Genomic DNA, 27,528 nt, shown 5'->3' with positions numbered 1-27,528 from the left:
AGGTTTTAATTTCTGAGGGATTGGTCCCAAATCTCTGTTTTAATTATTTAATTTAATTGCTTGATTATTATTTTCCTTGAAGTTACTAACGTGTGTATTTTGTTATTAGAAAGACGTACGAGGCATCAAAGTAAGTAATTTAATTGATTAATTGATATTATGATGTAGACATCATGTTTATATTGTTATTATGATATTCCTAGTATCATGTTTAGGGTATTTTTAATATTAAATATGATTCCTGCGATGCTTCCTATGTTCTTCCTAATATTTATGATTGCTAGTATCATGTTAGGGTTAAAGATTTGATTTTTATTGCTTAGTGACATGCTAAGGTTTGTTATTAATCTTGTTAGTATCATGCCTAGGATCTTGCTATTTTTATTATGCTTTAACATGATTCATGATTATTATTATGGTTAATATGATTGTTATTATGATAATTATTATTCATGATTATTTATTGTGTTGCTTGATGCTTATTTATAATTATTGCCTAATCACACCTTTTATTGCACGTTTAAAGGGAATTGGTACTTGTAATCACGCTTAATAAGATAATTAATAATCTTGTTAGGGTTAATATGATTATATTTCAAGTGATCGCCAATAATAGATTTATTTGTGCATTAATATTTAACCAACATAGATAAACAGGCTTAGGGTTAATCCTATTGATTGCATGTTAATCAGAAAGCGCACATGAATACGATCAGAATAAAGTAGAGGCCTATTATTAGGGCAGGTTCAATCTCTTTTTAGGTTGGATTTGTACCTTCATCCCCGAACCCTTATTTGGTTCTAGACCTTATGGAGTTGACGATCTCTTGGATCGTTAAGGGGTGTAACCTTCACCTCGTGAACGGTTTACAAGTTCCTAAAAACTTGTTGGCGACTCTTTTGCTCTATCTTCTTCCCTTTTGGACGCCACTGTACTTTAGTGTATGATCAGAGTGGGGTTCAAGCTAGTGGGATTAAAGGCTTGAAATTATTCCCTACAAAGACTCTACAATATTATAGTGCAATTTGAACAAGATCTTACATTAGAGTATAATTATTTGTTATACATATATACACACGGAGTAATTGCAAATATTTATGGTGAAAGCTATGAACTAACCTGTGTGATAGTCAAAAGTATTGAAAATAAGGGAGGGATGATATTAGAATTTGGTAAAAATGGCTTCTGAAACAAAACACTACACAATCACTAATCCAACCACTTCAAGGGTGTAGGCTTTTTTGTATTCACCGGTCCAAGATCGAAACTTTAATAAAAAAAATTACGAACCAGAGATTGGACCAATTTTGCTTGAACTCGGATTGGACTGAATTTTAGTTTTTATTTTCTGTATAAGTCTAATTTTTTAATAACGATATGAAACGCTGCAAGCTGCTGTGTTGTAGCTACAGATTAGACTACTAGAGAGAATAACTACGTTTTAAGAAAATAAATGAAGCACCTCAAATCAGTAACCATTGAAAAGACTAGGTGCACTAACTTAACAAGCACCACCTTCAAGTTTCACAAATATAACCAGTGCAAATTAACATGAGCTTAAGGGTGTTGAGTCTGAAATCAATAAGAATACAAGACTAATTCAGGGGAAAACAAATGTAAGTTAGTTGAACTACATTCCATCTTCACGGTGTATACATCAAACGAGCCATTCGACTCTTTATCTTTATTTCTACTCTGAAAATCTACTACACCATTCACAACAAAAGATAATAGATCAGACACAATTAAGCACAGTGATGTGAACTAAATAATTAAGCCCAATAGTTATGACAAAATAAGCAATTAGCAAAGACTCATTGAGAGTTCTTAAAACAACTAACACAAGTGATTATTAGCAATAGACTCTTAAGGTAACTAGATTGTCTGACATACAAAACCTGGAAAGCTCTTAAGATGACATAAGAGATTAGCATGATACCCTGCTACACCAACGTACGAGCTTCCTAATCATTGTGAGTTATCAGGTACTCCATTAGGAACACGAATAAGGCTTCCAGAACAAACAATGACATCCCAAGGCATAAAATACTTTCTAACGATTTTGTCCTTCAAATTAAACCAGCGAAATTCACATGGAGAGCTAAAATGCCTACTACCTTGTCTCACTAGAAATTCATTTCCATAACCATCTTTAGAAAAAGCAATTGGTGGCGTAAGCAAAGGCCGGCAAATACTTATATTAGGTATACCCAATAATGGAGTCCATGATCTTTTAATACCATACTTTTTCATTGAATCCATAATAAAGCTGAGTAACCATTAGGCATAAACACCCATCTAAAGCGTGCAAGTCCTCGATGTCACGAATATACAACAAGTCTGGTAGAGGCAGATCAAACCATTGTTTTATGGAATTTGATGGGGTTGAACTCTTTCGCCTCGAGTGACGAGTTGTTGTTGAAGATGGCAATGGTATTGGTGTTGTTCTGGATAACTGAATTGTTGAAATTACGGATGGTGAATTCAGGGGTTGGATTGGAGATTAGAGAATTCCAAGTTTTTGAAACGCAAGAGTGATTTTAGTGGTAAGTACTCCAGAATTAAGAGTATTATTTCCGGCGGAAGGTCGGACATGGCTTCTGAGGAAATTGGATGGAACTCAGAGTCAGAATTTCAGAGAGAAGACTATACGGATTATTATGGCCTTAGTTGCTTGCTTTTAAAGCATCTCCAATGGTTAGTTTTAAGGTCTTGCTTGCAATATTTAAAAATATTAAAACTGTAGCTTGACTATTGGAACAAAATTGACATACCTGCTTGGAAGAGCAGCACTGCTCACTTGAGCAACACTGCTTGGAAATTTTCAAGATTTATATATTATTTTTAAAAATTGGAGAGTGGTATGCACGGCTAATGGAAATGCTCTACGTGATCTACAATTGCTCAAAAGATAATGCAACAATTTTTTTTTTATTTTTTATTTTTATCTTTTTCTAAAAAAAAAAAAAACATTTTAAAATCAATTTTTTATTTTTTTCTAAAAAAAAACACAAGCTTGTGCGTTGCACGAGCTAAACTAAAGGACTACTGTAGTTGTTTTACAATTACATAATTACCTCATTACTCGTATTGATTTAGTTGAGATGATACACTAATATGGTTAATCAGTGTTGAATGATACGGGATACCATAATAACTACCCGATTTGAAAATTCAGGTACCCAAAGTTCGTATTACCTGACCCATGCTCACTCTTTGCAAATTGGGCCTTCAATGACGATCTTTAAAATCACCGTTATCCTTTCCCGCTTTCCTAAGGAAGAATAGCTTCCCTCCAAACAAAAATGTCACTTCTCTTATCTTTCCACCATTTTTCTCTCTCCTCTGAAACCTCATTTCACCACCATCACCAACACCTTCTCTCTCTTCGCTTCCCCAATAAACACCCATTCATCAAATACCCTCGAAGAACCCTAATTTCTCAGCTCCGACCAAGTGCCGGCAACAACGAAAAACCCCTCCCAAAATCAGCAATTCAACGAATAGCAGAGAAATTACGAACCCTAGGATTCGAGGAAGAAAGAAAAAGAGATACCCATTTGCCAGAAGATCAGAATGATGCTGAAATTGGGAAAATTTTCATCCCTAATTCCCGCCAAATCCCTAATTTTCGAGTTGGGCATACTCTTGATTCTAGTTGGTCATCGCCCCAGAACCCGGTTCCGGACCCGGGTTCGGGGGGCGCCATTGTTAAGATAAATGGGTTGAAAAGGGTGGTTACGAAGGAGAGAAAGGAGGAGAGAGAAAAGAGGGAGGAGGAGAAAGAGCCGAGCTTGGCGGAGCTGACATTGTCGCGGTCGGAGATTCGGAGGTTGACGACGATTGGGATTCGGATGAAGCAGAAGATGAAGTTGGGGAAAGCAGGGATTACAGAAGGAGTTTTGAATGGAATTCATGAGAGGTGGAGAAGTAGTGAGGTGGTTAAAATTGTTTGTGAGGATATATGTAGGCTTAATATGAAGAGGACCCATGATTTGTTAGAGGTAATGATATGATCAAGTTACTAATTGATTAATGTGATTAAATTTTGTGCATTTTAATTGCAATATTAGCATAATGTGGATTACTATGATTTATTTTAATGTGATTTTGGTGGTTGTTTGGTGGATTGTTGTTATGAATCTTATGATAGTCATAGTAATGTTAGTATTATGAAATTGTAGCTTGTGAGATTAATAGCACGGTTTTCGAAATTTATAGGTTGAGGACAGTATATACATGGTTTTAAGCTGGTTTAAGATGAGTGCAAATTTAACAAAAAGGGGGTTGATTTGAGGAAACTATATAAGTTCTATTCTGTGACTTCGTTATTACTGGATTTCTTCTGCTGTTTTCTCATTGGCTATCAATGAAATAATAGATAGAAAGCTTTTAGTAGTACGAGGGTAGCATCCAAAGTATGGTTTTAGTTTGTCTAAGATGGTGTAGCTATTTGTAGCAAAACTGAGCAATGAAATTATGAACAAGGAGTCTGGGTTCCTTTTGATTATGAGGTATTGCTGCTATTTTGGGGACATCAAGACGCTTGTCAATAGGTTACTGATTTGACATTGTTGAGCTACCAAATCTTAGATGATGATTAATTTAGATAGACACGAATGCTCCAAGGCGGCACATATGGGTGATATTTAGTTGTGGACTTGTGGTAAGATCAAATAATGTGAATATGGGTTAAAAAGGTTGCTGTGTACAGTAAATCCCATGAAACCTAAATTTGGTGTATGTTTTTTTTTTGTTGTTTTTAATCAATTGCCCTCCTCCCCTTTATCCGCTCCCCTCATTTTTTTTCCCTGCATATTAAGTTTGCTGATTGTTTTATCTTAATTTGATGTCCCTAGAAAAAAACTGGAGGCATAGTTGTTTGGAGGACTGGAAGCAAAATTGTTTTGTATAGAGGTGTCAATTACAAGTATCCATACTTCTCACTGGATGAAGTATCTGGCTATAACAGTTCTGAAAATGCAGTTAAAGTAGATGATGGGATGGAAGCCGGAGAAGAAGAGACGTCATCTGAGATGCTTGATGAGAGATTTACTGGACAAAGTTCAACAAGAAATCTGGGTGAGTCTTCCTTGGTACCAGGTGTTGGCAGTCCAGGCAGGGTGCGATTCCTTTTGCCTGGTGAAAGCCAACTTGTGGAGGAGGCTGATCGTTTGTTAGATGGATTGGGTCCTCGATTTACAGATTGGTGGGGTTATGAGCCGTTGCCTATTGATGCAGACCTTCTTCCAGCTGTTGTTCCTGGGTACAAGAGACCCTTTCGCCTTCTTCCATATGGAGTGAAGCCTCAATTAACTAATGATGAGATGACGATACTCAAGAGACTGGGACGACCACTTCCTTGCCATTTTGCTTTAGGTGAGATTAATAATTTCCTCCCCTTGACTTTCCCTTGTCCTGCTTTCTGAATTTGTATGCTTGCTTCTGCAAAATATATGCATAAATGCTTGAAGAAAGTGGCAACCCACCTAAGTAACACGTACACCTTAAGGAGGCATAGTATATCAACACATTTTGGACATGCCTTTTAATTCATCTCAGACCACTACAGGTAATTTGTGGTAGTGTCTTATAAAACATTCTTCATGATATTTTTTAATCTTATAAAGATATAAATTGTAGCTAGTTGTTTGACAATACTTATGCCTTAAAAGAATAATTGATGTTTTGCTCAATTATGTTTATTGTTATGGGTTTTATGATCATGTTTTTGCCTACATTTAAAACATTTGTAATTTTTTGGTTACTGTTTCCTATGTCCCTGTGGGCCAATATCCAAATTTCTCTATGATTCATTACAACCTACCAAATATTGTAGATTGGAGTATTTCATGTTTTTTTTTTTCCAAGTAATTTATGGACCTTTAAGTCTTCTTCAAATTATTTCTTTAATAGCCAACTCTTGTGATGCTAATGCTAAGTTGTTAATTCTTCTTTTAGGGAGAAACAGGAACCTCCAGGGATTAGCTGCTGCAATTCTTAAACTGTGGGAGAAATGTGAGATTGCCAAGGTTGCTGTAAAAAGAGGAGTTCAGAACACTAATAGTGAGCTTATGGCCGAAGAGTTAAAGGTTAGTGATGGTAACATCACTTTCATGTTAAAAATCATAAAAACATTATGCAATCACGAGCCAATTATCAAAAGTGGAAGAGTTAGAATGTAACTTTTTTTGATATAAACTGATGCATTTATCAAACAACTGATGCAATTATGACCAATTTTAAAATCTTGGATATATGGCTGTATACCTGTATCCCATTCTATGGGGTGCCTTGGAAGCAACTGGCAACTGTTTGGATTTGCCTTTTACTTACCTTGTGTACTAATTTATATAGCTGAGCTTATCGTCCTTGAGTTTTAATTTATCTTGGTAATCAATTTTGCAGCGCTTGACTGGTGGTGTCCTGTTGTCCCGGGATAAGGAGTACATAGTGTTCTACCGGGGAAAAGATTTCCTTCCATCAGCAGTTTCTTCAGCAATTGAACAGAGGCGGAGAAATAGAATGCAAGGAGACGGACAGGTGGTTAATGGTTCTTTAACTAAAAATACCGAGAACATTGAATTGGATACTGAAGAGCATACTGCTGCCTCTGTAAGTGAGACAAGCAAGGACCAAGAAATTAGAATTGAGCTTCAGGAGCAAAAAAACATGTCTATTCAAACAACCATTTCAAAAACTAGCAGGAAGCTGTCCACGGTAAGCATTCAAAAAGATGGAAAGTTTTCACTTGAGGTTCGCTTTCTTAGCTGCTCTGGGATTTTGTTGTTACAGGCTCTAGAAGAGAAAGCAAAGGCAGAGAAGCTTCTTTCTGATCTGGAGCAGGCTGAAAATTCTCAACAAGTAGAGGTGGATAAAGAGGGAATCACGGAGGAAGAGAGATACATGCTCAGGAGAGTTGGCTTGAGGATGAAGCCTTTTTTGTTGCTGGGTGAGAGTAATGGCTGATGAATAAACGTTATTAATAGAAACCAGCTAATCAAAAGTACAGGTCATATAAATTGGAAGGCCTAACCACTTGGATAGTTGGATGTTGTTTTTATGGTTCTCTTCTGTTTTTCTTTTTTTCAGGTAGACGTGGTGTTTTTGATGGCACAATTGAGAACATGCATCTGCACTGGAAGTACAGAGAACTTGTAAAGATAATATGTGGAGGAACCGGCATTGAAGAAATAAACAACATAGCACGTATACTAGAGGCAGAAAGTGGTGGAGTATTAGTGGCTGTTGAGAGAGCCAGAAAAGGTCATGCAATCATTGTATACCGTGGTAAGAACTACCAACGCCCAGCTAGTTTGAGACCTAAGACACTTCTGAACAAGAAAGAAGCATTGAAACGTTCAATAGAAGCCCAACGTCGTGAGGTAAAAATGAATTTCTCTTCCTATCTTGAATGAAGTCAGGGGTTAGATTTGGTTCAGTTGGGCATGTGACTTGGAATCTTTGTTTTGGTTCTTGTTTATGAGTGATGATTGTTCCCTTGATTGATGTAAAACATGAGTTTATACGCTATTCAGTTTAAATATATATGTTTTGGTAGTTGAGGACCTGTCCTATTGCTTCTATGTTCATGCGAAATTATGTTATACTGATAACTTGCAATCATAATGCAGTCCTTGAAACTCAACGTATTGAAGCTAGCTAAAGACATTGACAGATTGAAACTCAAATTGGTGAGTTTCTCATACTTTTCTATGTTGTACACTAGCATACATATGACATGATCATAAAAATTCAGTTGTGTGCTCATCAGGTTGAAGATAAGGAGGCTTTGGATTACCAAGCAGGTGAACAGGTGAAAACTGAACTGGTGAGTAGACATGATTTGTTGAATTTCATTTTTTCGTTGTGATTAATGCCAGCCTCATGGTGTTTTTATATAATGACTTTTTATATAATGAAGAGTGAGGTCTTATATCATTTACTTTGTTGGTGATGATGTTATTCAATATTCAAGTAGGATAATATTGGTTCTAGTGCTCAACTCCCTGTATCTCCTCAAGCCTTAAATATGCTTGGGTAGGAAAGACAACTTTTCTTAGAAAAAAGGGGAAATCATATATGTAGTACATAAGAAATGTGATATGTTCTGACTCTGGATGAAAGAAGGGGGTAATAAGTCAGCATTTTATAAATAAAAAGGCTAACTGTTCTTCAAAACTTAGAAACCTTATTTGCTTGCCATATCTTTAAAATGTTACATACGTCATATATTTATATAAATATATTCCCGGACTTCAATTTTTGTTCTACAATCCCAATTCCCAAGTAATGGCTTGCTAACTACGGTATGCTGCTCCCTTGGCTGACAACATTTTCAAATCACTGGAAGATATATAGTTTTTTTAATGCTTTCTTCTGCATCATTTGCCCCTCCCTCCTTTGTCTCTTGTGTGAGGCTGTGAGCATGAATGTGCAAGACTTGATCTACTGGTTGTCAAAGGCGGGGATAATTAGTATGGATGTCTGCATTTGAAGCAAGCTACGACTATACCCCATAAATCCTCACATACATTAAAACCTGAATTATTGATATCTCTGATTTTCCTTGCCAAGTTTAAGTTACTGAGGTTTTTACTCTTGCTTCCTAAGCGCTGTAATAACTAGGATAGGTGGTTTTCAACCTTTTTTTTATTCACCAAAGATGGTTTTTGGCTGCTCGTAGTGGATGCTTCATTACTTGTGGTCTCTAATCCTGCTCTATTATGCTTTCTTTACTGAAGGAGCCGGAAAAGGGAGAGAGAAATTCTATCATTTCAGTAAACAAAAAGGAATCTCAAGAGGATAATACTCCTGTTCAGGTGGAGAAGCTGATTAAATTCCCCTCACTATATGATAAAACCGATGATGGTGCAGACAAGTTTTCAGTTGGCTCAGTTTATCCAATCACCAATTCAAACTCCGTGAGAAAGGAACAGGCCAATGCAGAAGTCTCTTTTTGTGATGATGATCTTAAGGTAGAGTTTGATTGTTAATCTTTGAACTAGGCTTTGATAGTAATACAATAGTGCTGAATGATTATTCATCTTATTGGTAAATCAGAAAAACTCTTCAGAGATGATTCATGTTGCAGCTAGTGATTCTGGCAATTCTTCATGCAATGAAGTGATGTTTCATTCAATCAGCAGTGAGTCTAAACCCACTATTACATCAGTGTCAGAAAACAATATTGAGCATCATATTGCTAAGAATGAGATATTAGAGCCATCTCACGAATCAGTAAACAAAGTGACAATTTCTCCATCACTTCAAAAGGCTGCGGAGAGCAATTCTCAGGCAATACCAGCTAAAACTAGACCGCTTACGAATAAAGAGAGGCTTCTTCTCAGAAAACAAGCCCTCCAGACGAGGAGGCGTCCAGTTCTAGCTGTTGGTGAGATGAATTGTACCAATTGTTATAGTTCCATTTCTTGCCCTGCATGGAGTTATAGTATTAGAAAGGAATCTTGTGCTTGCCAATGTTAGATCATGATTGAGTCATATTGTTACTTTCAATTTCCAACCTAATTTGAATGGATAGAAGTCTTGTGTGGTTATCATTAGTTCAGATTCATTGATCTTTAATTATATGTTATATCTGTGAATGTGTCATGTACTCATGTTAGGAATGTGTGCAGCTACTTATTGTTAAATGTGGTTCATCAGATAGGTAGGTATGAAAAGTTTTGGCTTGTAGTTTGAGGTTCTGTCTCTTGTATTGTGATATATGTATTACGTCAACCATCATTAAGCATTCATTATTTATATAAATTCAAAATATGGCACAAACACACCTGGGTAGGGAGGGATGGGGATGGGGATGGGGTTGGGGTGTCACCTTTTCAAGAAATGAAGCTCATTTAAGGATGTCATCATGTGTTCTTTGGTTGATAGCACTCATCTCTCATTCTACATCTGTCTTGAATAATATTATAACAATATCCTGTTCACCACTTCACCAATTTGAATTTTTTTTCTTCCAAACTTTTGACAAAAATTGTTTGTGGTTATTATCTTGCAGGCAAGAGCAATGTTGTTACTGGTGTTGCGAAAGCAATCAAAGACCACTTTAAGAAATATCCTCTAGCTATTGTCAATGTCAAGGGGAGAGCTAAAGGGACATCAGTTCAGGAGGTGATTTTCAAATTGGAGGTTTGTGCAGTTGTTCACTGAAGTTTGATTTTTCTATTTATTTTAAATTTTTATCTGACCATTGCTCTTGTTTAATTCGAGCCTGTATTTTCATTTAACTTGTTGCAGCAAGAAACAGGTGGAGTTTTGGTATCCCAAGAGCCAAGCAAAATCATACTTTACAGAGGTTGGGGTGCTGGAGTGGAAACTGGCCATGCTTCTAATAATAGGGATCATGATAGACAAGCTGATATACCTTCATTAGCTGTCTCTCCAGAGCTTTTGGCTGCAATGAGACTTGAATGTGGATTCTCAAGTGACGAAACATAAGAGATAGAGCTTAAGCTTGGGTTTGATGCTTTGATCTAATTTTATGGGAAAATCTGGACTGGCTGTGTCAATCACCCCAAGTTTCAGGACTCATTTGACGTGCCTCTTAGACATTACTGGCCAAGAAATTTCATGCAAGATCTTGTGGAGAAAGTAAGTATTTTTCATCCATATGAGGTAACAGTGATAAACTACCACCCTACTTGACCATTTTGGACTATCCTGATTCTGGAATAAATTGTTCGTGTCTATAGAATAAATGGATACTAGTAAATTTACTTAGTTGGGATGTCATTTACATGGTGCATAATGAGTTAATGGAAACTATCAGGTCAATCTTAAAAAATGCTTGTGTACGTTGTGTGAAGAAATATAATCCAGATAGTATGTACGAGGATAACAGGGAAACTACATCTCCTAATCTCTATATCCTCTGATCAAAGATGTTTCATATGACTACTTGAAATGTGTGTCAAAATACTGCTAAGTTGTTTCCTCTGCTGTACGACCAATTTGAAATATCATGATTAGGCGATTAGCTATGCAGTTTGGGTACAAGATTTTTTTAAGTTTAAAGTTCTTTACAACTGAAATTGCAAATGTGTCATTGGGTAACAAAATCCACTAATGCAGTTACACTGGACTGGTGCGTAAGAGTAGAGATCTTTGCTTTTCCAGCATCTCACTCCAGCATGGACAAGCAAGCTCTGGTATGCTTTCGACATACTTTCTGCAGTTATGTTATGTAGGTTTAACCTTATTCTCCCTTGCTGCTTGATCTTTCCACTTGCTATTGTGTGAGATAAGAATCCCCTGTAATGTCAGTTGGGGTTAAAATTTTAAGATGGCTCATGATCTGATCAAGTGATCGGCCCAACACAAAAATAAGAGTGGCAAAAGGATATCGCTAAAGGGTAGAGTGTAGAAGCACATATAAACCGGATTTTTGGGTGCCTCCAAAGATGGTTTTGACTTTTGAGCCTCTGAGCTTGTGAAGGATCCAACAAAGAGTAGCCTCGACAAGAGGGGGGGGGGGAGTTGTTTAGGAACAGAGATCAACAAGTTGGATTCCAGGGTTTGGGCTGTTTTAAGTAATGAATGCCACAGCAGGAGCTATTCCAACATTTTACTTGGAAATGGTATAGTGCTTGTGGGAAGACCATTATATCCCTCTTCCCAAGTGTTTTGAAGTATTCCTTATTTTGTACAGTACTCGTATATTCATGTAAAACATTTCACATAAAAATAGTTGTTTGGTAATTATTAATATTTAAAAAGTAAAAGTAATGCATTTATTTTAAAACAGAAAAAGTAAATGACATATTGACATGCTTCAAATTAAATTCCTCCCCTCTTAGCGAGGAAGTGAATCTAGCAATATCTAATTATATGGTTTTTAGCTACTATCAATATCTTTAGAGCCTATTGTAGGCATGTTTATGTATTATGTTTATAAATGCAGAATGGATTGAATGGAGCAGTAGTTTTTCTTATTTGTTTTTCATTTCCCTAATTTGCATCTTGTGTTACAAGTTCATAAAGTTATGGATTTTCATGAAAATGTGTAAATAGTATAGCGTAAGATTATAAAGGGAGTTTGCTAGCTATGAAATTAAATAAAAGTGAGTTAAAAAAAATAGAGATAGTAAATCTTACTAATTGATGAATTATACTACAATGAGAATAAAGATAATGTAACAAGCTGATAAAACTTCATTTCTACTACAATGTAAGACAAGACATGCATAATTTGGTACGAAAAACCTGATACATATTATAGATTATAATATGATCTAGGGCCAATACAACAATAGATCATCTATCATATGATCCAGAGCCAACCTAGAATTGAACCTACAACCAAGCCAACACCAAGAGCCATGGCCATGACAACAGCAGCAGTTTCTGCCTCCAACGAGCTCACAGATTTCGGAGTTAGAATCATAAGGGTACTTGTTAGATAGCCATTACTTATACCAAGCAAAAATGTCAGCAACACTGTAAAAACTTCACTCTTAAGCCACCTAGGTCCATGAAGATTTGCTCTGAAAGCAGGGTAAAACACGACTCTTGCCAAGCATGCCCATGTCACTCTAGTTATGTTGCTTGGAATCAACAAAGCAGTAAGGGTTTTTCCGGCTAAGTCTGAAAAATTGTAGACCATGATAACCAAAATTGGGTACCAGTCTTTAAGCAGCTCAGATTTATGATTATCATCTGAAATGAATCCAGGGAAAATTGATAGAGTAACAACATAAATTGATAGGATTCCTATTGCGGGATGTAGGATTTTCTTGGCAATGTCAGAAAGTTTAGGCCTATAAGTTGTAGGATCGTGATTGTGTTGTTGAGATAGTTGCTTGTTGCAATGCTGTTGCATTACTGGGAGTCTGAACAGCAGGTTGCTGCAGATTGTGCAGACCACTACGATGATGGCGCTCACGATGAAGTAGAAATGCGCACTTGTTTGTAAACCTCTTGGATTCTCAGGGAGCGATGCCTTTGTTATGACCCTCAAAACAGAAACTAGGACCCCTGCACATACATACATGATGTATTATAAGTTTCATTATACATATAACTACTGTCACATTATTTTACTTGTTTCTTTTCGAGCTTTGAGGGTTCTTAGGTCCTTTAATTATTTGTGTAACTAGTAATTGTGTATACTTTAGTTTACTTCCAATTCTTTAACCAGAATTAGAACTAATTTGCACTTTGCGTTTTTTTTAAGAGTACTCCAGCAATCCAGCATACTAGATATTCGGGTCTAGACACTTTGACTTAGACACATGGTGATGATGTTGAGCAACTTTGCTCACTAATTGTTCAGGTTAGGCTTGTGTATATTGATAGAAACCTCTCTCCACTCGCGTATGTGGTATATTCACTAGTTACCACTTACGAGTAAGCTAAATTTGGCCAGCTAACCCTGTTTCCACTCTTGGAAGCAGGCAGTCTATGAGAACAGATTCTGTTGATTACTGTGTATTACTTTTAATTTTGCACCTTTTTCCTGTATTTTCCATTTTCAGAGTTTCCAGATTTACATTGTACAGGGCCAAATAAAAATTTACATTATTCTAAGGAAAAGAGTTGGAATGTAAAATAACCTGAGGAAGCAGTTCCAGCAAAAACTGCCTGCATATACTCCTTGGGCAACTTTCCTGCAGAACCTATCAAGCTTCCTCCAATCAATCCATCAGCTAAACCACACACCACCACAGATGCCACAGTTGCGAGGAAGCTCCCATCAGACTTCCAGGATGACGACCCTTTAGCCCAATCGATTGTTGGAGTTACCATTAAAGACAGAACAAACATGGAGAAGCCAAAATTCATTTTTAGTCTAAAGCTAACTTTGCTTCTCATGGTGCTTCCTTGGCCCTTTATCATCAGTAACAAGACAATTAGTGAGGAAGTCATGTAAGCCACTGAGAAGACTCTTTCGACATGCTTTGTTGGGTATAGATACGCGAAGTAATCAATGGCTGTGATGAACGTGTTCCATGGAAGAAGATTGCCGGCTCCTAGGAAGAAATGTAGAATGTATGCTATTTTGTATGTGTCCTTTACTGGCTCACTTGTCTGCACTACTTCAGCAATTTTCATAGCTTCCATTTGTTTTTCTCTCTTTTCTACTCTGAGCTGTTTATGTTCACTTTCTTGACTTAGCTTGAAGGTGAAAGTTATTAACTTATGAGCAGTTTAGTATATATCATGCATATAAATGGAATGATATTTGATACTGCTAGGTCTTAGGTTGGACAGGGATTGGACACGAGTATTGGCATAAAGCACAAAATGGAAAATTGACACCATAATTATAATGACTAAACTGATGGTAGACAAACATAAGATATCGTTGTGAGTTACAAGTATATGTGTTATCTAAGCTATGCGTCACGCTAGCGTAATAACTAAAAATTAATTTCTCAGTACTTAAAATTTCGGTATTATACATAAGGAGGCCGTCTAAACATATATAGTTAGAAGTTGTATATACGAGATAGAGACAGCCACAAGGACAATGATGCAGATAGAATTTGATGTCAGGTCTTAGGTATCATTCCCAAAACTTTAATCAACTAAGATAATTGACATCTATACTGACGCCTTTAAGTTAGTTTATAAGAAAGTATAGAGTAGCAAATATTCGCCAAGTTGGCTGGCCAATATAGCTGGTCGACAGCTCTAGTGATTTCAATTCTAAGAATTGATTGATGGATTTTGAGAAATTCGTTATAGGCTTATGCCTATGGACCTATGATATATTGTTGTGGAGTATGAACTATGGTTCAATGCCTTTATTTTTTTTCCTTAAGTGGGGTCAGCCATTGAATGGGCGATATTAGAAATACTCTTGCTTGCGATATTCCTGACTAATATGGTACAAAGTTATAGATGACCATGAGAACATTTTGGTCCAAATTCACAAGTTCACATTCACACCAAGAATTTTTTGTACTTTGTCTACAATTATTCAGCACTTTTATTCTCTCCGTAGTCATTTTGATAAGATCGAATGATCGATTAACTATGTTGTACGATGTGTCACAAGTTTATATCTTTCGCATTTATTTATTTTTAATTGATATTCTTAATAAGACCGACTACCTATATTGTGTGATACTTTGTATGTAACAAATTTAAATATTCCAATAGGTCTTCTATTTATTTAAATTTATAATAGCCTTGTGACTCGTTAGAACCGAAAAATAAATCATATAACTAATATATAAAGCTAAACTTTTAGTCAGGTCACGAGGTTGCGACATTTAGCGTTCTAACTTTTTGCCAAGTGTCGCGCCACGTTGGATAGATTTAAATAGACCTCATAAAATAAAAAAAGTAAATTTAGAATTCTATTTGGATATAATTTTAGGATAAAATTAGTTTTATTTTCGATAAAATACCAATATTTCAAATGTACAAATTCAATTATAATTTTATTAAAAAAATTATTAAATTATAATTCTTAAAAATTAATAAATTAGTTTTTGTATCATAATATTTTTTGGGCAAAGGAAATAGTTCAAAGCGTTAAACATACATTTATAATATATACTAATCGGTTAAAATAATATACTTCATAATCTAGCAAATCGTATAAAGATTAAAAATTTATTTTATAATTCAATAAACAACGGGGGCATCGCACGGGGCACAAAACTAGTATAATTATAAATTGATTGGGTTTGAAAATAACTTTAAAATGACCTATGTTCTTCCTTTAATCATGGCCTTTTATAACAATTTTTTGCACTACTATTACTTTAGAAATCACATGAAGTGGGAATATTTGATCAAGGTCATGTCAAGGTACCACAAAGTTATCTTAAAGAGAGTTTATCTCCTTACAAATAGGCTTTTGCTGCTCCTAATAATAATACTCATAATTGATTATCTCGTACAAAGGTTGAATATATAGATGGAAAATGGCTATTAGAGATTAGAGATACCATTTGTGCATGATAATGGTGTCTTTGGGATTTGAATAATTTACCAGCAATTCATTTGTCAAGTATCATGTAACATTGTCATTTGCGGCCTCTTTTGTATATACATGACTCCACCAATGTAAAGTGTACTTCGTATCATATATCATGTGTGACATTGTCATTTAAAAAAGAGAGAGCCAGAGAAGAGTATGTACTTTAAATTCTTATTAGATGTCAATGTAAATGTTACACTAGTAAAAGTTTGATTTAAATAATATTAGAAAGCGTTGTTATATAAATATGAAGTACATATGTTAGCAGACTAAATAAAGTGGTAGAGTTTTCCTCCAATCTGTTCCACAACAATCACAATAAAGATAATGAATCATTTTAAATATTAATTCAAAAACCAAAATTAAACATCATAAAAAATATAAATCTACAAATTAATAGAAAAAATTAAATGGAAATAACCCTAGTGCTCTGAATCTCAGTATAATCAACCTCATCTAACTCTTTCTCCATATTAACAAGTCTTAACAAACTACCAACAGCCAAAATTGCTTTAGGATTAACATCATGCATAACCCTATTATATAAGCTTTTACATGCCCTATATCCTTTTTCACGTAACAGTAACTCTTCTTCCTTTTGTTTTCCTAACAAACAATGTCCTAGTATTCTAAGACACGGCCCTAACAACTCCCACGGTAGTAATATCCTCCCTTGCCCGTCGTTGTTGTCGTTGTCGTTGTTGTTAAGTGATCCGGCCCAATGGTATAAGAACTCGCAAAAATCGAGCTTAGACTCGGTAGGCATGACACAAATCTTGCCAAAAAATAACTCTAGGGCAACACCTACGATCCTCGCCCGACGAGTGGATCGTATGGTGCCGTGGGGTTCGAGGGAGGAGGAGATGACGGCAATGTTGAGGTCAGTGGAGTTGTTACGTTGAGGGGAGGAGCTTTCGTGGTAGATGCTAGGGTGGGAGAGGTCAGGGATGGTTACGGTGATGGGGTGGTTGTTTCGAGTGGTGGTTTCGTGTGCGTAAAGGGCTAGGAGGATGGCCTCGAAACCGGCTAAGGGTTGGCGTGGACGGTGAGTGATGCGGGTGAGGTAAAGGCCGGATATAAGAGGGACAAAGCGTAGGACAATGATTTGGAGGGAAGGGTCGGAGGAGTGGAATGTGTCGTAGAGCCAACGACAAAGGTGGTTGTCGCCGGACCCTGAGGAAGGGTGGCGGAGTAAGGAGGAGATTTGGGAGGTGATTTCGGGGGAAGTTAAGAGAACGAAGGCGGGGGGTGAAGGGGAAGTGCTGGTGGTAGAGGTGGAGGTGAGGGAGGAGGGAGGGGTAGGGAGGATTGTGGTTAAGGAGTCGAGGGCGGCTTGCACCTTAGTTGGGGAAGAGGTGGAAGCCGCGGTTTGTATGGCGGTCGTGGTGGTGGAGATGGAGATTGGTGGAGGGTGTGTTGGGGAGGATGTGGTGGAGGAAGGGGAGGTGGGATGAGAGTTGGGAGAGGTTGACATATTTTTGGATTTTGATGTGGTATGGTATATTTGGTGGAGAAATGTTATGGATTGTGTTAGGGGGAGGAATGAGGAAATTTCAAGTGTTGAAATGTGGGAATGAGAGTTATTGGAGGATGAGTTAATTAAGGAGGAAATTATGATCACATTTTTTTTCCCCTATTCTTAAGGCATAATGAGAATTACTTTTAAGAGTTTTAGCGGACTATTAATTAGGAGAAAAACTTTTAAAGAGTATTTTTTTTTATAAAAAAAACAAAAAACTTTAGTTTTTTCCTTAAGTGGTACTCCATAAGAATTAAGATTATTAACAATAAGAAAATATTATATGACTTCTCTTTAAATAAAACTTACAAGTTGAAAAAATATGAATATTGTTTGTATAAACTATAAAGCACTAGCCAGTAGTGACGATTTTATTCAAACTCGACTCAAAATCTTGATTAAAATCTCAACTCAACTTAAAATGACATGGTTTGAAATCGAATGTATAATTAGAAATCAACCCAAAGTAACTCGAAATGACTCAATCTAAACTAGACCTTAACACAACCTAAAATCCTGAACTGATTAAATATTAACCTGAGCTTATCTAAAACTTGAATGGACCTGATTCGATTCAAATTCGACCCAAAGACATAATAAACCCGTATATAACTCAATCTAAATTTGACCCCATGCCACTACATAAATTGATAAATGATCTATGACTTCTAATCTTTAACCATGTATATGAGTATATCCTCGATATGCCCCGATTAACCACCATTCAGTTAATCTCATCTCACAATTTAATATCTACATTTGCAAAAAAAAATTAAATTTTACCTTGTGTAATGCATGCATATTTATAATTCAAACTTCCATAGTTCCATGTCAAAGAAAATAAAAATCAACTTCATATGAGATAAACTTGTTTTTCTCTTTTATCCTACAAAAAATAGTCAAATACAGTATTCAATTTTGACTAACAAAATTCTCACACTCTAAAACTCTCTTCCGCTCTTCTCATAAAATTCCCAAATGGCGGACGCCGGCGAACCTTCCTCTGCGACGGCGCCGGAGTTATATGGCGGAGAAGGCGAGAGAGGCGGCGGCGGAAAGCTTCGAAGAGAGAGAAAACCACCGGCGACGCCGTACGATCGACCACCTCGTACTGGCCGTTGGATTTCGAGGTTTGTGGACCCCGCTAAAAGCCTCTTCTCTGGTCTCCCTTCTCTCTTCTCTCCTGCTCCTTCCTCCATTGAAATCGGTACTGAGTACTTTCTCTCTCTCCTCCATTAATTCATCTTCCTTGTTTGATATCCTAGGGTTTTTTCTATCGAGGTTTTCAATTTCTGTTTTCTATTGATAGTTTTAGGTTAATTTGTTGGTGTTTATACCTAGGGTTTTTGGTTCGTATTGCAAATTCTATCAATCATGTTGCTCTGTTTAGTTTTGATGGTTGTTCTTTGATTTTTGGCCTATTTTTGAATTTTCATTTAGTTTTGAAGTAATTATGCAATCCATGAAAGGGTAGCTTTTGATTATCTATTTACACGGATTTGCGTGTATGAGATTAATATTGAGGTTGATTTATAATGCTAGTTGGATGATTGAGTTATTGCTGACTGAATTCCAGAATTTAAGATTAAGCTGCTACTATAGTAATGCCGCCTTAGGCTATGTTACTCAGACTCTGGTACTCGTGTTGGACACCAGCCGCCTATAGGTTTATAGTTTGAACGCACTGGTTGTTACTTGTTACTGAACTTTTATTGTTGAGTAAGTGAGATGTTATGTGCCATTCTTTGCTGTGTTGTAACATTAGTGGTGATGATTTATTGTGTGGGAACTGGGGTTTTCGAGTTGGTCAGTTCTTCATTGGTACATGTTGGTGGAGGAGTTAGTGACTGCTTATTCTAAGAGGCAGTGATTGTGTGTATGTACCTTTGAATGGATTGTTTTAATAAATGTTTTCCAGAGTAAGAGTGATGCTGGGTTAAGCAGTGCTTATAGTTGAGTATAGCCAAGAGAATGATTCTTTGATTTGACATGATACCCTATACCCAACCCTATTAGTTTTTATTAAATTCAGCATCGTATTGGTGGTGGTGTAGATGTGGTTGTTGTGCTTCTCGATAGGAAAGCAGTTGCCAAAATTGTAAAAGGCACGAAGTAGTGCAAGGAGGTTTTTGGTTTAACTATGGAATGGGTGGAATCAGGTGTAGGGCTAGGTATTAAACCCGTGGGTTTGGAATGAGTGGTAGCTACATATAACCCCATACCTTGATTAGAAGTTTGGTTCATAAAACAGAATTTGAAACTCATTATTCTATAAAATAATAATAAAATAATTTACATTTTACTTATCCTCCATCAGCCCTCCCTCTTCTTCTCTTCTCCACCTCCCTTCCTCCATGAAAACAATTGATGATTGTTTCATTGCTGCTTCTCACTCAAGAATAAAAGGAAAAAAAAAAAAAAAGAAAAAAAGAGACACGTCTTCAAATGACCATCAAGACTCACTTTTTCACCTTAAATTGTCGAGTGTGTTCGTCAAGCGTTTCAGTTTTGAGTCTTCAATAGCCAAAGTATATATTCTATAGTCTATTGGTGATTATTAAAGCATGAAAAATGAGTTATGATCTAAATCATATGCTACAGAACAACTTTTCATGGCTCAACAAGTTAGAATTTTGTTACTGAATATCCTTTTTTGTTTGCCTTCATGTCACAAAAGGCCTTGATATAATTTCATTGTATTGAGAGGCCGAGAATCAGCATGTAGTCAAACAACTTGTGAGTTTATTTCTGGTCTGATGCCATTGGATTAAGAGGGTTTCAGATAATCAATTGTGAGAGTTTTAATCAAGGGATCTTCGTTAGTAAAGAATGGAGAAGAAATATAAGAACATGGATTTTTTTTAATCAATAGCTCACGATAAAGGTGAACTTTGGTACGTGGTGTTTCATATACTGTTAGTTTTGGTTGCATTCTTTATCAATGTGCTGGATTTATACCTTTCTCTTTACTCCCTTTCTCCCTCTCTCTCTCAAATATTTCTTTTCTATTACGTGTATAAATCTCACTTTGTATGTTGATTTTTGTTTTAGACTTGTGCTCTCAAGTATTTTTACATCCCATTATTTTTCCTAATGATTTTTTTTTTCCCCAACTGTAGCTGATGAGGTGCAAACAGAGGAAGATCAAGAAGTTGAAGATTCCAAAGAGAATTGTTTAGTGAATGTAAGACTTGTTTTTTTTGTAAATCTTATGCATTTGTTCTTATACATATATGGCTTTTGCTATCGAAAGTCACATGTGTCTGTGCCACATGGTTATGACTGATTGCACGTTATATCTTCTGAACTTTAATATAGAACTTAACTTTTTGGGATGGACTAATGTACTTGTATATTATTCTTTGTGTGTGGCCGTGTGGGTGGGTGGAGAGAAGAGTAAGTTATTTGGCCTTTTGGAATTTGGACACCTGCTACAGTGATGTTTCACTTATTGCAAGTCATCATCCCCATGTTGGAAATGAAAGCGTGAAGCTTAGAAATTTTTGGTGCATGTTAGTCTGATTTGGCCAAACCTCTTACAAATGCTTACACAATTCACATCGAAATTGTAGTCATGTACTCATGTGGGATCTTTTTAGATTAATCTTAATGTGTATTGTCAAAATATGAAGATTATGAACCTTTTATAATAAATTAGTGATATGTTGAGCCTTGAAACGTGAAATTGTTTTGAGTTTTCTTACCTCCTTAATATGAGCTTAACTGTGTTTTGTCTCTGTTGTCTGCAAATATACATTCCAGCATGCTGTTCCCAAATCAATTGTTGGGGTTGGCCCCAGTGAAGTCAAAGGGAAATCAAAGCTTGATATTACTAATGAAGATGGACAAAATAAAAGTGGAGGCTGTTCAGGTGGTGGAGTTCCTGACATTGAGCAGATTATCAAAGGAAAGACATTCTCTAAGTGAGTTTTTTTTTTTTGGAGGTACATAATGCTCTGAAGTGTTAATGTTCTCTTTATTCACAATGTTAATTGCTTGATTCTTGGTACATGTGGCTCATGTCTGAATAGTTATCTTTGTTCATGTCTGGATAGTATCTCTTTGTTCATGTCTGGATAGTGGTCTCTTAATCCGCAAGGTTCATGAGTTAACCATAATATATGAATACCTCTTGTTGCTCAGTGCTCCTTTTTGTAATGCAGTATTCTGCACCATTAACATCTGGTTGAAAATAGTTCCCGTTATTAATTGTATGTTAGTATCACGAATCTCTGTATTCTTGAACATTCTTTCTTTTCTTTGGAGAGGTATAGTTGCTGGGCTTGCTGCTAGGTTGAATTATACTCCTTGGCTCTTTGCAACATTTTATTTGTAGTGTCAGAGATTATACCTATTTATTGGGGTTGAGAACATGATTGATGGGATAAGAAGAGAAATGGGAAAAGTTAGTATAAAATGGAATTCTCTCTTTTTTGTGAAGTTCGTTTTGGGATGCAGGTAATAATAAATTACCTTAAACATGTAAGTTTCCCATGTGTCATCAATTTATTGTGAGATTGTCACGTACTATCTCTACCCTGTTATCAGTTGTCTATTCCTAATTGTTTTGTATTAACTTGCAGGGAGGACTTTGATCATTTGATGAAGATACTACATTCCAAAGTAGTTGATGCTGAGCAAGGTAGAAATACACCTGAGATTAGTGGACAAAATGAAGTTGAAAAGGCGGAAACTTCTAGTAGGAGGCTAAAATTACATTTGGACGAGGACGAAGATATGAATAGATTTCAATTGGCAACTTCAACTTCTCTTTCACGGCCTTCTGTGAGTGAAACACATTGCTTCCCGATTCGTACAAGCATTAATTTTATGTACAATCTGCCTCCTATAAGGCTATACGTAGCTTTGATCTGATAATGAAACTGTTTATCTTTATATACATTATGCTCCACGCTAACCACAATGTGTCTGAAATCTTCATGAGGTTCTGAGTTTTTGACTAGTGCATAAGCTTTGAATATTAAAAAATTTAGTTACTTAGTATCAACAACATGACATATACAAGCATAAGACTGAATATGTTTTTTCCTTCTGATGTACATTGAATGCTATTAATTATTCCTTGAATCAATGCCGTGTTATGACTACTTTTCCTTACTTTATCTTCATGTGAGTAAATGTATACATGATCCACTGCTATCATTAGACACTTATCTCATGAAGGTATCTGGGTCGCTTTGTGGGATTTTCAATTTCTATTGTTAACATTTATTGTTGAGATTTATAACTAATCATTACCTATATCTTCCAAATTAAAACTGCTATACTATTTCCCATATGCATGACTGCATGAGGCATTCCTCTAAATTCACTGTAGTTATAGGATTTATTTGTTTATTATTTTTTTTACGAAAAAGTTGTTCTTGGGAAAATTTTATCCTTCTATTATTGGAATGCAATCTTTTGTATCCTATACTTGAAGCATGTTTGGATTGCAATTTGTACCCTTTTCTCTTTGGGGATGTCTTATGTTGTATTATTTTGCTTTATAATTTATCTTTGCTGACATGCCAGAATATGTTGGCATATTAGCTCACAGCTACAATGGGCAATTGATATCTTTGTCAAAAGGTCATCAAGTTGGCATCTTATTGACTTCAAAAGGTTTAGACTGCTGTCACTTTACAGTAGTTGAAAAACTAGTTTCTGTGTTTTTGGTTAATTTGGTATTTCTGTAACTTCTGCAGATGCAAGATGAAATTGGTGCTTCACCAGTTGATATAGCTCGAGCTTACATGGGTTCCAGAACTTCTGAAATGGGCTTTACGCCTACAAGTTTGGTGCCAAAATCTGAGAAATTTGGCTTCTCTAGTGATTTTTCAACAAAGCCAGCTATGCCCTCTCCTTTGCATAAATCACCAATATGCTGGCCTGGTGCTGTCACACAGAATCAGCTGAGTTATTCAACACCACAAACCCAGAATAACAGATCTGGCTTTCATAGTTTTCCTAGAACTCCTTATTCAAGGACTGTGTTTTCAAAGTCCAAGTCCAAGGTTTGTCTGGTCAATTTTCCCTACTATACATGATCTGTTGTGGTTGATAAAAATGTTAAAGTCTGTTTTCTTGCTGGATCAGCTGACTCCATTGCGTGGTGACAATGAGAGATTTCCAAGTGTTTCACCTGCACCCTTTCAACCAACTGCAACTCCTGTTTATGGGAAGGTAGCATCACTTTTTCATCATTTAGTTTTCAACATTGTCATACTATGCAATTTGTCTGCCTTTTAGATAACTAGGTAAAGATGCTGGTTTGAGATTTTGGAGGGCTGTACATCATAAAATATTGTCGCTAGGATTTTTTTTTTGTAAAGATTTTTCATTATCTATTATTCATCTTACTTTGTGGAGCAATACAGATATGTTCAGTTGTGGTAGTATGTCAAACGGCCTCTGTGTTCTGTATTGCCGCATGGGCTACTGCTAGTCTAGACTCTCCAAGACTCATAAGTATTTTTTTTATTTGATCTTTAATACCTGTTTTTGCAATTTTTTCTTAGCTTCATTTATAATTTTATATGGTTTTTATTTCTGAGTTGATTTCTTGGTGCAGTCTATGAACAATAAAACAGAAGATACATATGGATCTGGCGGTCCTGTTCGTAGGATGCGCAATAAGTTTACTTCAGCTACATCTTCAAGGGAATCTACATTGTTTAGAACTGCACAGAGAAGTCCTTTGGCAAGAGAATCCAATTTGGATTTTACACCTAAGAAAATATTTGAGCCAGGCAGTTCCAGTACCGCTATTTTCAATTCTGTAAATAGCAAGGCAAAGAGCCCTGAGGCTGGGGTTCACAGTGCTCATCCACACAGTAGTAGAGTTGCAAGGCATATATTAGAACAAATTGATAGACCAGTCACTATTAAACAAAATTCAGAGGAGTTGAAGTTAGCTGCCTCGTGGAAGGACTCTTCTGCTGCTGCTTTGCCTACACCTGCTCAAAACATCAGTTCTTCAAGTACCCTTGTGGTAATGGTTGACAAAAAAAAGAATGCTCAGACAAATGGACTGAACAATGTTCTGCCGCAGGAAAGAACTAATTCCGTCACTGGTTCTGGAAAAGATATTTTTGGGTCTACAACATCTCTCGACAAAAGAAGTTCTACCATTGGTGCCAGTAGTAGTCTCAAAATTTTCGATTTTCAAAGGAGCGGAGAACAGGTACTTATTTTTCTTAAAAAATATTTGAAGTTTATTTGTTATTGTCTTCTCGTCCCCATGTTCAATACTGCAAAAATAATTTCTGCTCCCTCAATGTGAGTTGTGTTTTGTAGATTGTAAATAAACTATAAACACTGTAAATAAACTAAATATGACTGAGGACCTGCTGTGTGACTCGTGTAGGTTTTTTTTTTTTTTTTTTCCTATTCTCGTGCACAAAATAGTCAGTTGAATGCTTTAGTTTCTATCTGCTAAGTCATCTTGCCAAGTCCCCTTTGTATTACGTGCACTGGTGACCCAGTAAAATTTGTTGTTAGTGATGAATTGTTTTGTGCCATCCCTCCCCCCCCCCTCTAAAAAAAAAAGAAAGTTAATGAAACATATGGGAGGGGAGACTATTTGCTGTGTGATGGTGCAATACAGGTTGGTGACTTACGTGCATGATCCGTATTATCTTATACTTCCTCCATTTTTTTTAGTGGACACCGTTTGACTTTTACACTATTCACACAACACGCTTTGACTCGCTTTTGTGGTTTATAGATACGATAAAGTATATTCATGTGGGATCTTATTTGAATCGTTTAAATATATTATATTTTATTAATATCCACTTTTTATAATTTTACAATGTTAATAAGAGGAAGTATGAATTTGTCTAATTTTTGGAGCTGTAGCAAATGAAGTTGTATCAAGTTTTTGCGAATAGAGTTGTTGGTATTGAAGCGAAAGTCAATTTTTTTGTTTCAGTCTTCCTGATATCCTAATTTCACCCGTTTGATCTTGCAGGGAATCAGTAATGATTTACCAAAGACATCTCTGCTTAGGGATGCCTCAAATAAAGCTACAGCCATCACAAACAGTTCAGCTAGACCTGAACCACAAAATGCGCATAGAAAGCCAATGTTAAAATCCATTGCTATCGAGAAGTCTAGTATGGGAACCTCATTTTCTTCTGGTTCTGGTTTCACCTTTCCTTTTAATACATCTTCTACCACATCTGCTGAACCAGAGCCTCCAACACCATCTATAATGCCATCTTTCTTGACGAGTTCGCCTCCACAGTCGAAGGTTTCTGCTAACTCTCCAAACAAGATAACTATTGCACCACCTGTTGTTTCATTCTCATCTAAAACTAAGGCCTTCACCCCAAATGATGATGCTTCAGCTCCCAAGTTCAAATTTGGGTCAGGAAAGACTAGGTTATCCTTTGCAGTCGCAGGTGATGATGCTACCCCTACTCCTAATGATTCTGTTATCCCAAAGTTCAAATTTGGGTCAGGAAAAAGTAGGCTAAACTTTGGTTCAATAGGCTCCTCTGATGCTTTGTGCTGTTAGTACGTGACTCACTGGTTTCTTCTCTACATCTGTTGACTAAGCGCGATTTATCTCCCGTCTTTTGGTAGATTATTGATACGTCAATGTCCTATTCAAATTTTCTCTTTTTGTTGTCCTTCTATTTTTCTATTTCCAGTTTATTGGTCCCCGTTTTTATTAACAATGTGAGAATCGGTTGGACCAGATATATTACTGTTTAATGAAAGTTGAAGTTCAAAATTCTTGCTCCCACTCCTAGGCCCTTTCCTTTATGTGAGTCAGGAGTTGGAGGAAGAAGGATCTTGTATATACGATAACCGAGAACATGTCTTTTTATTAGAGGATTTAGAAGGAAGGATTTCTTCAACCTTTGGCTTTTGAAGAGGAAGTCCAAGTTTATACTGTTTCCATTTCTGAATGGCCGTAAAAAATTTCCCTGTTCCCAGAATCCCTAAAATGCACCCATACATGAATAAGGTACAACTAAGGCTATTTCATCTTAATAGGATAATCTATTTTTCTCGTTTGGAGCTTTCTAAATGAGCGATAAGAATAAAACAAGTCTATTATGTATGGTACAACAGGAGAGACATTTGTGAGATGTTTTATGATGATAAGGCATTCTTATTTAATACTTCCTTCGTTTCTTTTTTAGTTTACAAGACTCTCCATGTCTTATTTCTTGCCCTCCGAATTTTGTATACTTGTCTCTCTATCAAATCTCTTTTGTTGGGATTTATACTGGTCATGAACAGAAGCCACGTAACTCCTCTAAAAATCACACAGTTGCTGATTGTGTGATTTTTCTTTGAAGCATATTAAAAGAGGAACCTTTTTAAAGATAGAAATTCTTTTTCTCAAGAACCCTATCCTTGTGCTACCTTTTCAAAGGGCCCTATTTCATCCTTGCAAAACACATGACTGTTAAAAAAGAAGCATTTAATTTGGGCGAAGGCAAACTAGTGACATTGTGGGACTAAGTACGGATGATGTACCAAAGTTACCACCCTTACATCGATAGTATATAAGATTAAGAAATTTTTTAACGTATCATTATTAGGTTAGAATATTTACCATACATACTTACACATATATAGATCAGAACAAATCACGCTATAAGTTGAGTAGATAAAAATTGACATATACATGTGTAACATACGTAAACATTTAAATCATAAGTATACAATTAAAATTAAGTACAAAGGGTATAAGTTTCTTAATTTATGAAGCTTAGCTTGTATTAATAAAGTTATGAAGGAATTAATGTGTACTACGTTAATACAAGTTGTTAAATTGAAACATTTACAGATTGCCTTCTTAGAATATCAAGAAGATTTATCGAGTTGAAATGAGTTGCAATTAAACTTGGCCTTAAAAGTTGCTAAAGTTTGAGTCTAGAACTAATTTGAATTTATCAGGTTTTTTTTTTTTTGTTTTGAGGAAATGAATGTATCAGGTTTGTTCTAAACAACATAGGTTGTAACTGTTTTTTGTGTAAAAAAGCAATATATGAAGTATCTTATTTCGCATACCAAAAATATTGGGATAAT

General features: G+C 36.0%; 4 protein-coding genes across 5 annotated transcripts; 2 read left to right on the top strand and 2 right to left on the bottom strand.

Annotated features, from left to right (window-relative positions):
- The first annotated feature begins 2,835 nt into the window (after window positions 1-2,835).
- On the top strand, window positions 2,836-13,641 carry LOC110725622 (CRM-domain containing factor CFM2, chloroplastic-like). 2 transcript variants are annotated; one of them, XM_021905095.1, is made up of 14 exons: window positions 2,836-4,005; window positions 4,861-5,380; window positions 5,963-6,093; window positions 6,410-6,721; window positions 6,797-6,953; window positions 7,094-7,386; window positions 7,636-7,695; window positions 7,776-7,832; window positions 8,746-8,979; window positions 9,065-9,395; window positions 10,023-10,153; window positions 10,262-10,615; window positions 11,096-11,172; window positions 13,522-13,641. In XM_021905095.1, exons 1-12 carry the CDS (start codon window positions 3,307-3,309, stop codon window positions 10,460-10,462), a joined length of 3,126 nt encoding a protein of 1,041 aa, XP_021760787.1. In that variant the 5' UTR covers window positions 2,836-3,306; the 3' UTR covers window positions 10,463-10,615; window positions 11,096-11,172; window positions 13,522-13,641. The 2 variants fall into 2 exon arrangements, with proteins under 2 accessions (XP_021760787.1, XP_021760786.1); XM_021905094.1 differs by lacking the exon at window positions 13,522-13,641 and having other exon boundaries at window positions 11,096-11,727.
- LOC110725623 (equilibrative nucleotide transporter 8-like) lies at window positions 12,108-14,317 on the bottom strand. Its single transcript, XM_021905096.1, has 2 exons — window positions 13,576-14,317; window positions 12,108-12,997 (listed from the first exon to the last, which is right to left on the bottom strand). The coding sequence occupies exons 1-2, from the start codon at window positions 14,081-14,083 to the stop codon at window positions 12,285-12,287; spliced, it is 1,221 nt and encodes a 406-aa protein (XP_021760788.1). The 5' UTR covers window positions 14,084-14,317; the 3' UTR covers window positions 12,108-12,284.
- A 1,813-nt stretch (window positions 14,318-16,130) lies between these two features.
- LOC110725385 (location of vulva defective 1-like) lies at window positions 16,131-17,430 on the bottom strand. The gene has a single exon (XM_021904872.1). It carries the CDS (start codon window positions 17,428-17,430, stop codon window positions 16,363-16,365), a length of 1,068 nt encoding a protein of 355 aa, XP_021760564.1. The 3' UTR covers window positions 16,131-16,362.
- A 917-nt stretch (window positions 17,431-18,347) lies between these two features.
- LOC110725621 (nuclear pore complex protein NUP1-like) lies at window positions 18,348-26,360 on the top strand. The gene is made up of 8 exons (XM_021905093.1): window positions 18,348-18,682; window positions 20,595-20,659; window positions 21,238-21,398; window positions 22,059-22,260; window positions 23,184-23,492; window positions 23,575-23,661; window positions 24,050-24,661; window positions 25,451-26,360. The coding sequence occupies exons 1-8, from the start codon at window positions 18,454-18,456 to the stop codon at window positions 25,997-25,999; spliced, it is 2,214 nt and encodes a 737-aa protein (XP_021760785.1). The 5' UTR covers window positions 18,348-18,453; the 3' UTR covers window positions 26,000-26,360.
- The last annotated feature ends 1,168 nt before the right edge of the window (window positions 26,361-27,528 follow it).

Source organism: Chenopodium quinoa, unplaced genomic scaffold (genome assembly GCF_001683475.1).
Source record: "Chenopodium quinoa cultivar QQ74 unplaced genomic scaffold, ASM168347v1, whole genome shotgun sequence".
Taxonomy (NCBI): domain Eukaryota; kingdom Viridiplantae; phylum Streptophyta; class Magnoliopsida; order Caryophyllales; family Amaranthaceae; genus Chenopodium; species Chenopodium quinoa.
Note: the sequence above shows the minus strand (reverse complement) of the source record. Positions and strands in the feature narration are given on the sequence as shown.

Excerpts from the sequence above, each read along its gene's own strand:
- LOC110725622 (XM_021905095.1), top strand. The coding sequence starts at position 3,307 with ATGTCACTTCTCTTATCTTTCCACCATTTTTCTCTCTCCTCTGAAACC. Across the intron at positions 6,954-7,093 it reads GAAGCCTTTTTTGTTGCTGG|GTAGACGTGGTGTTTTTGAT; the intron begins GTGAGAGTAATG and ends TCTTTTTTTCAG. Across the intron at positions 10,154-10,261 it reads AGGTGATTTTCAAATTGGAG|CAAGAAACAGGTGGAGTTTT; the intron begins GTTTGTGCAGTT and ends AACTTGTTGCAG.
- LOC110725623 (XM_021905096.1), bottom strand. The coding sequence starts at position 14,083 with ATGGAAGCTATGAAAATTGCTGAAGTAGTGCAGACAAGTGAGCCAGTA. Across the intron at positions 12,998-13,575 it reads TGCTGGAACTGCTTCCTCAG|GGGTCCTAGTTTCTGTTTTG; the intron begins GTTATTTTACAT and ends ATGTATGTGCAG.
- LOC110725385 (XM_021904872.1), bottom strand. The coding sequence starts at position 17,430 with ATGTCAACCTCTCCCAACTCTCATCCCACCTCCCCTTCCTCCACCACA.
- LOC110725621 (XM_021905093.1), top strand. The coding sequence starts at position 18,454 with ATGGCGGACGCCGGCGAACCTTCCTCTGCGACGGCGCCGGAGTTATAT. Across the intron at positions 18,683-20,594 it reads TCCTTCCTCCATTGAAATCG|CTGATGAGGTGCAAACAGAG; the intron begins GTACTGAGTACT and ends CCCCAACTGTAG. Across the intron at positions 21,399-22,058 it reads AAAGGAAAGACATTCTCTAA|GGAGGACTTTGATCATTTGA; the intron begins GTGAGTTTTTTT and ends ATTAACTTGCAG.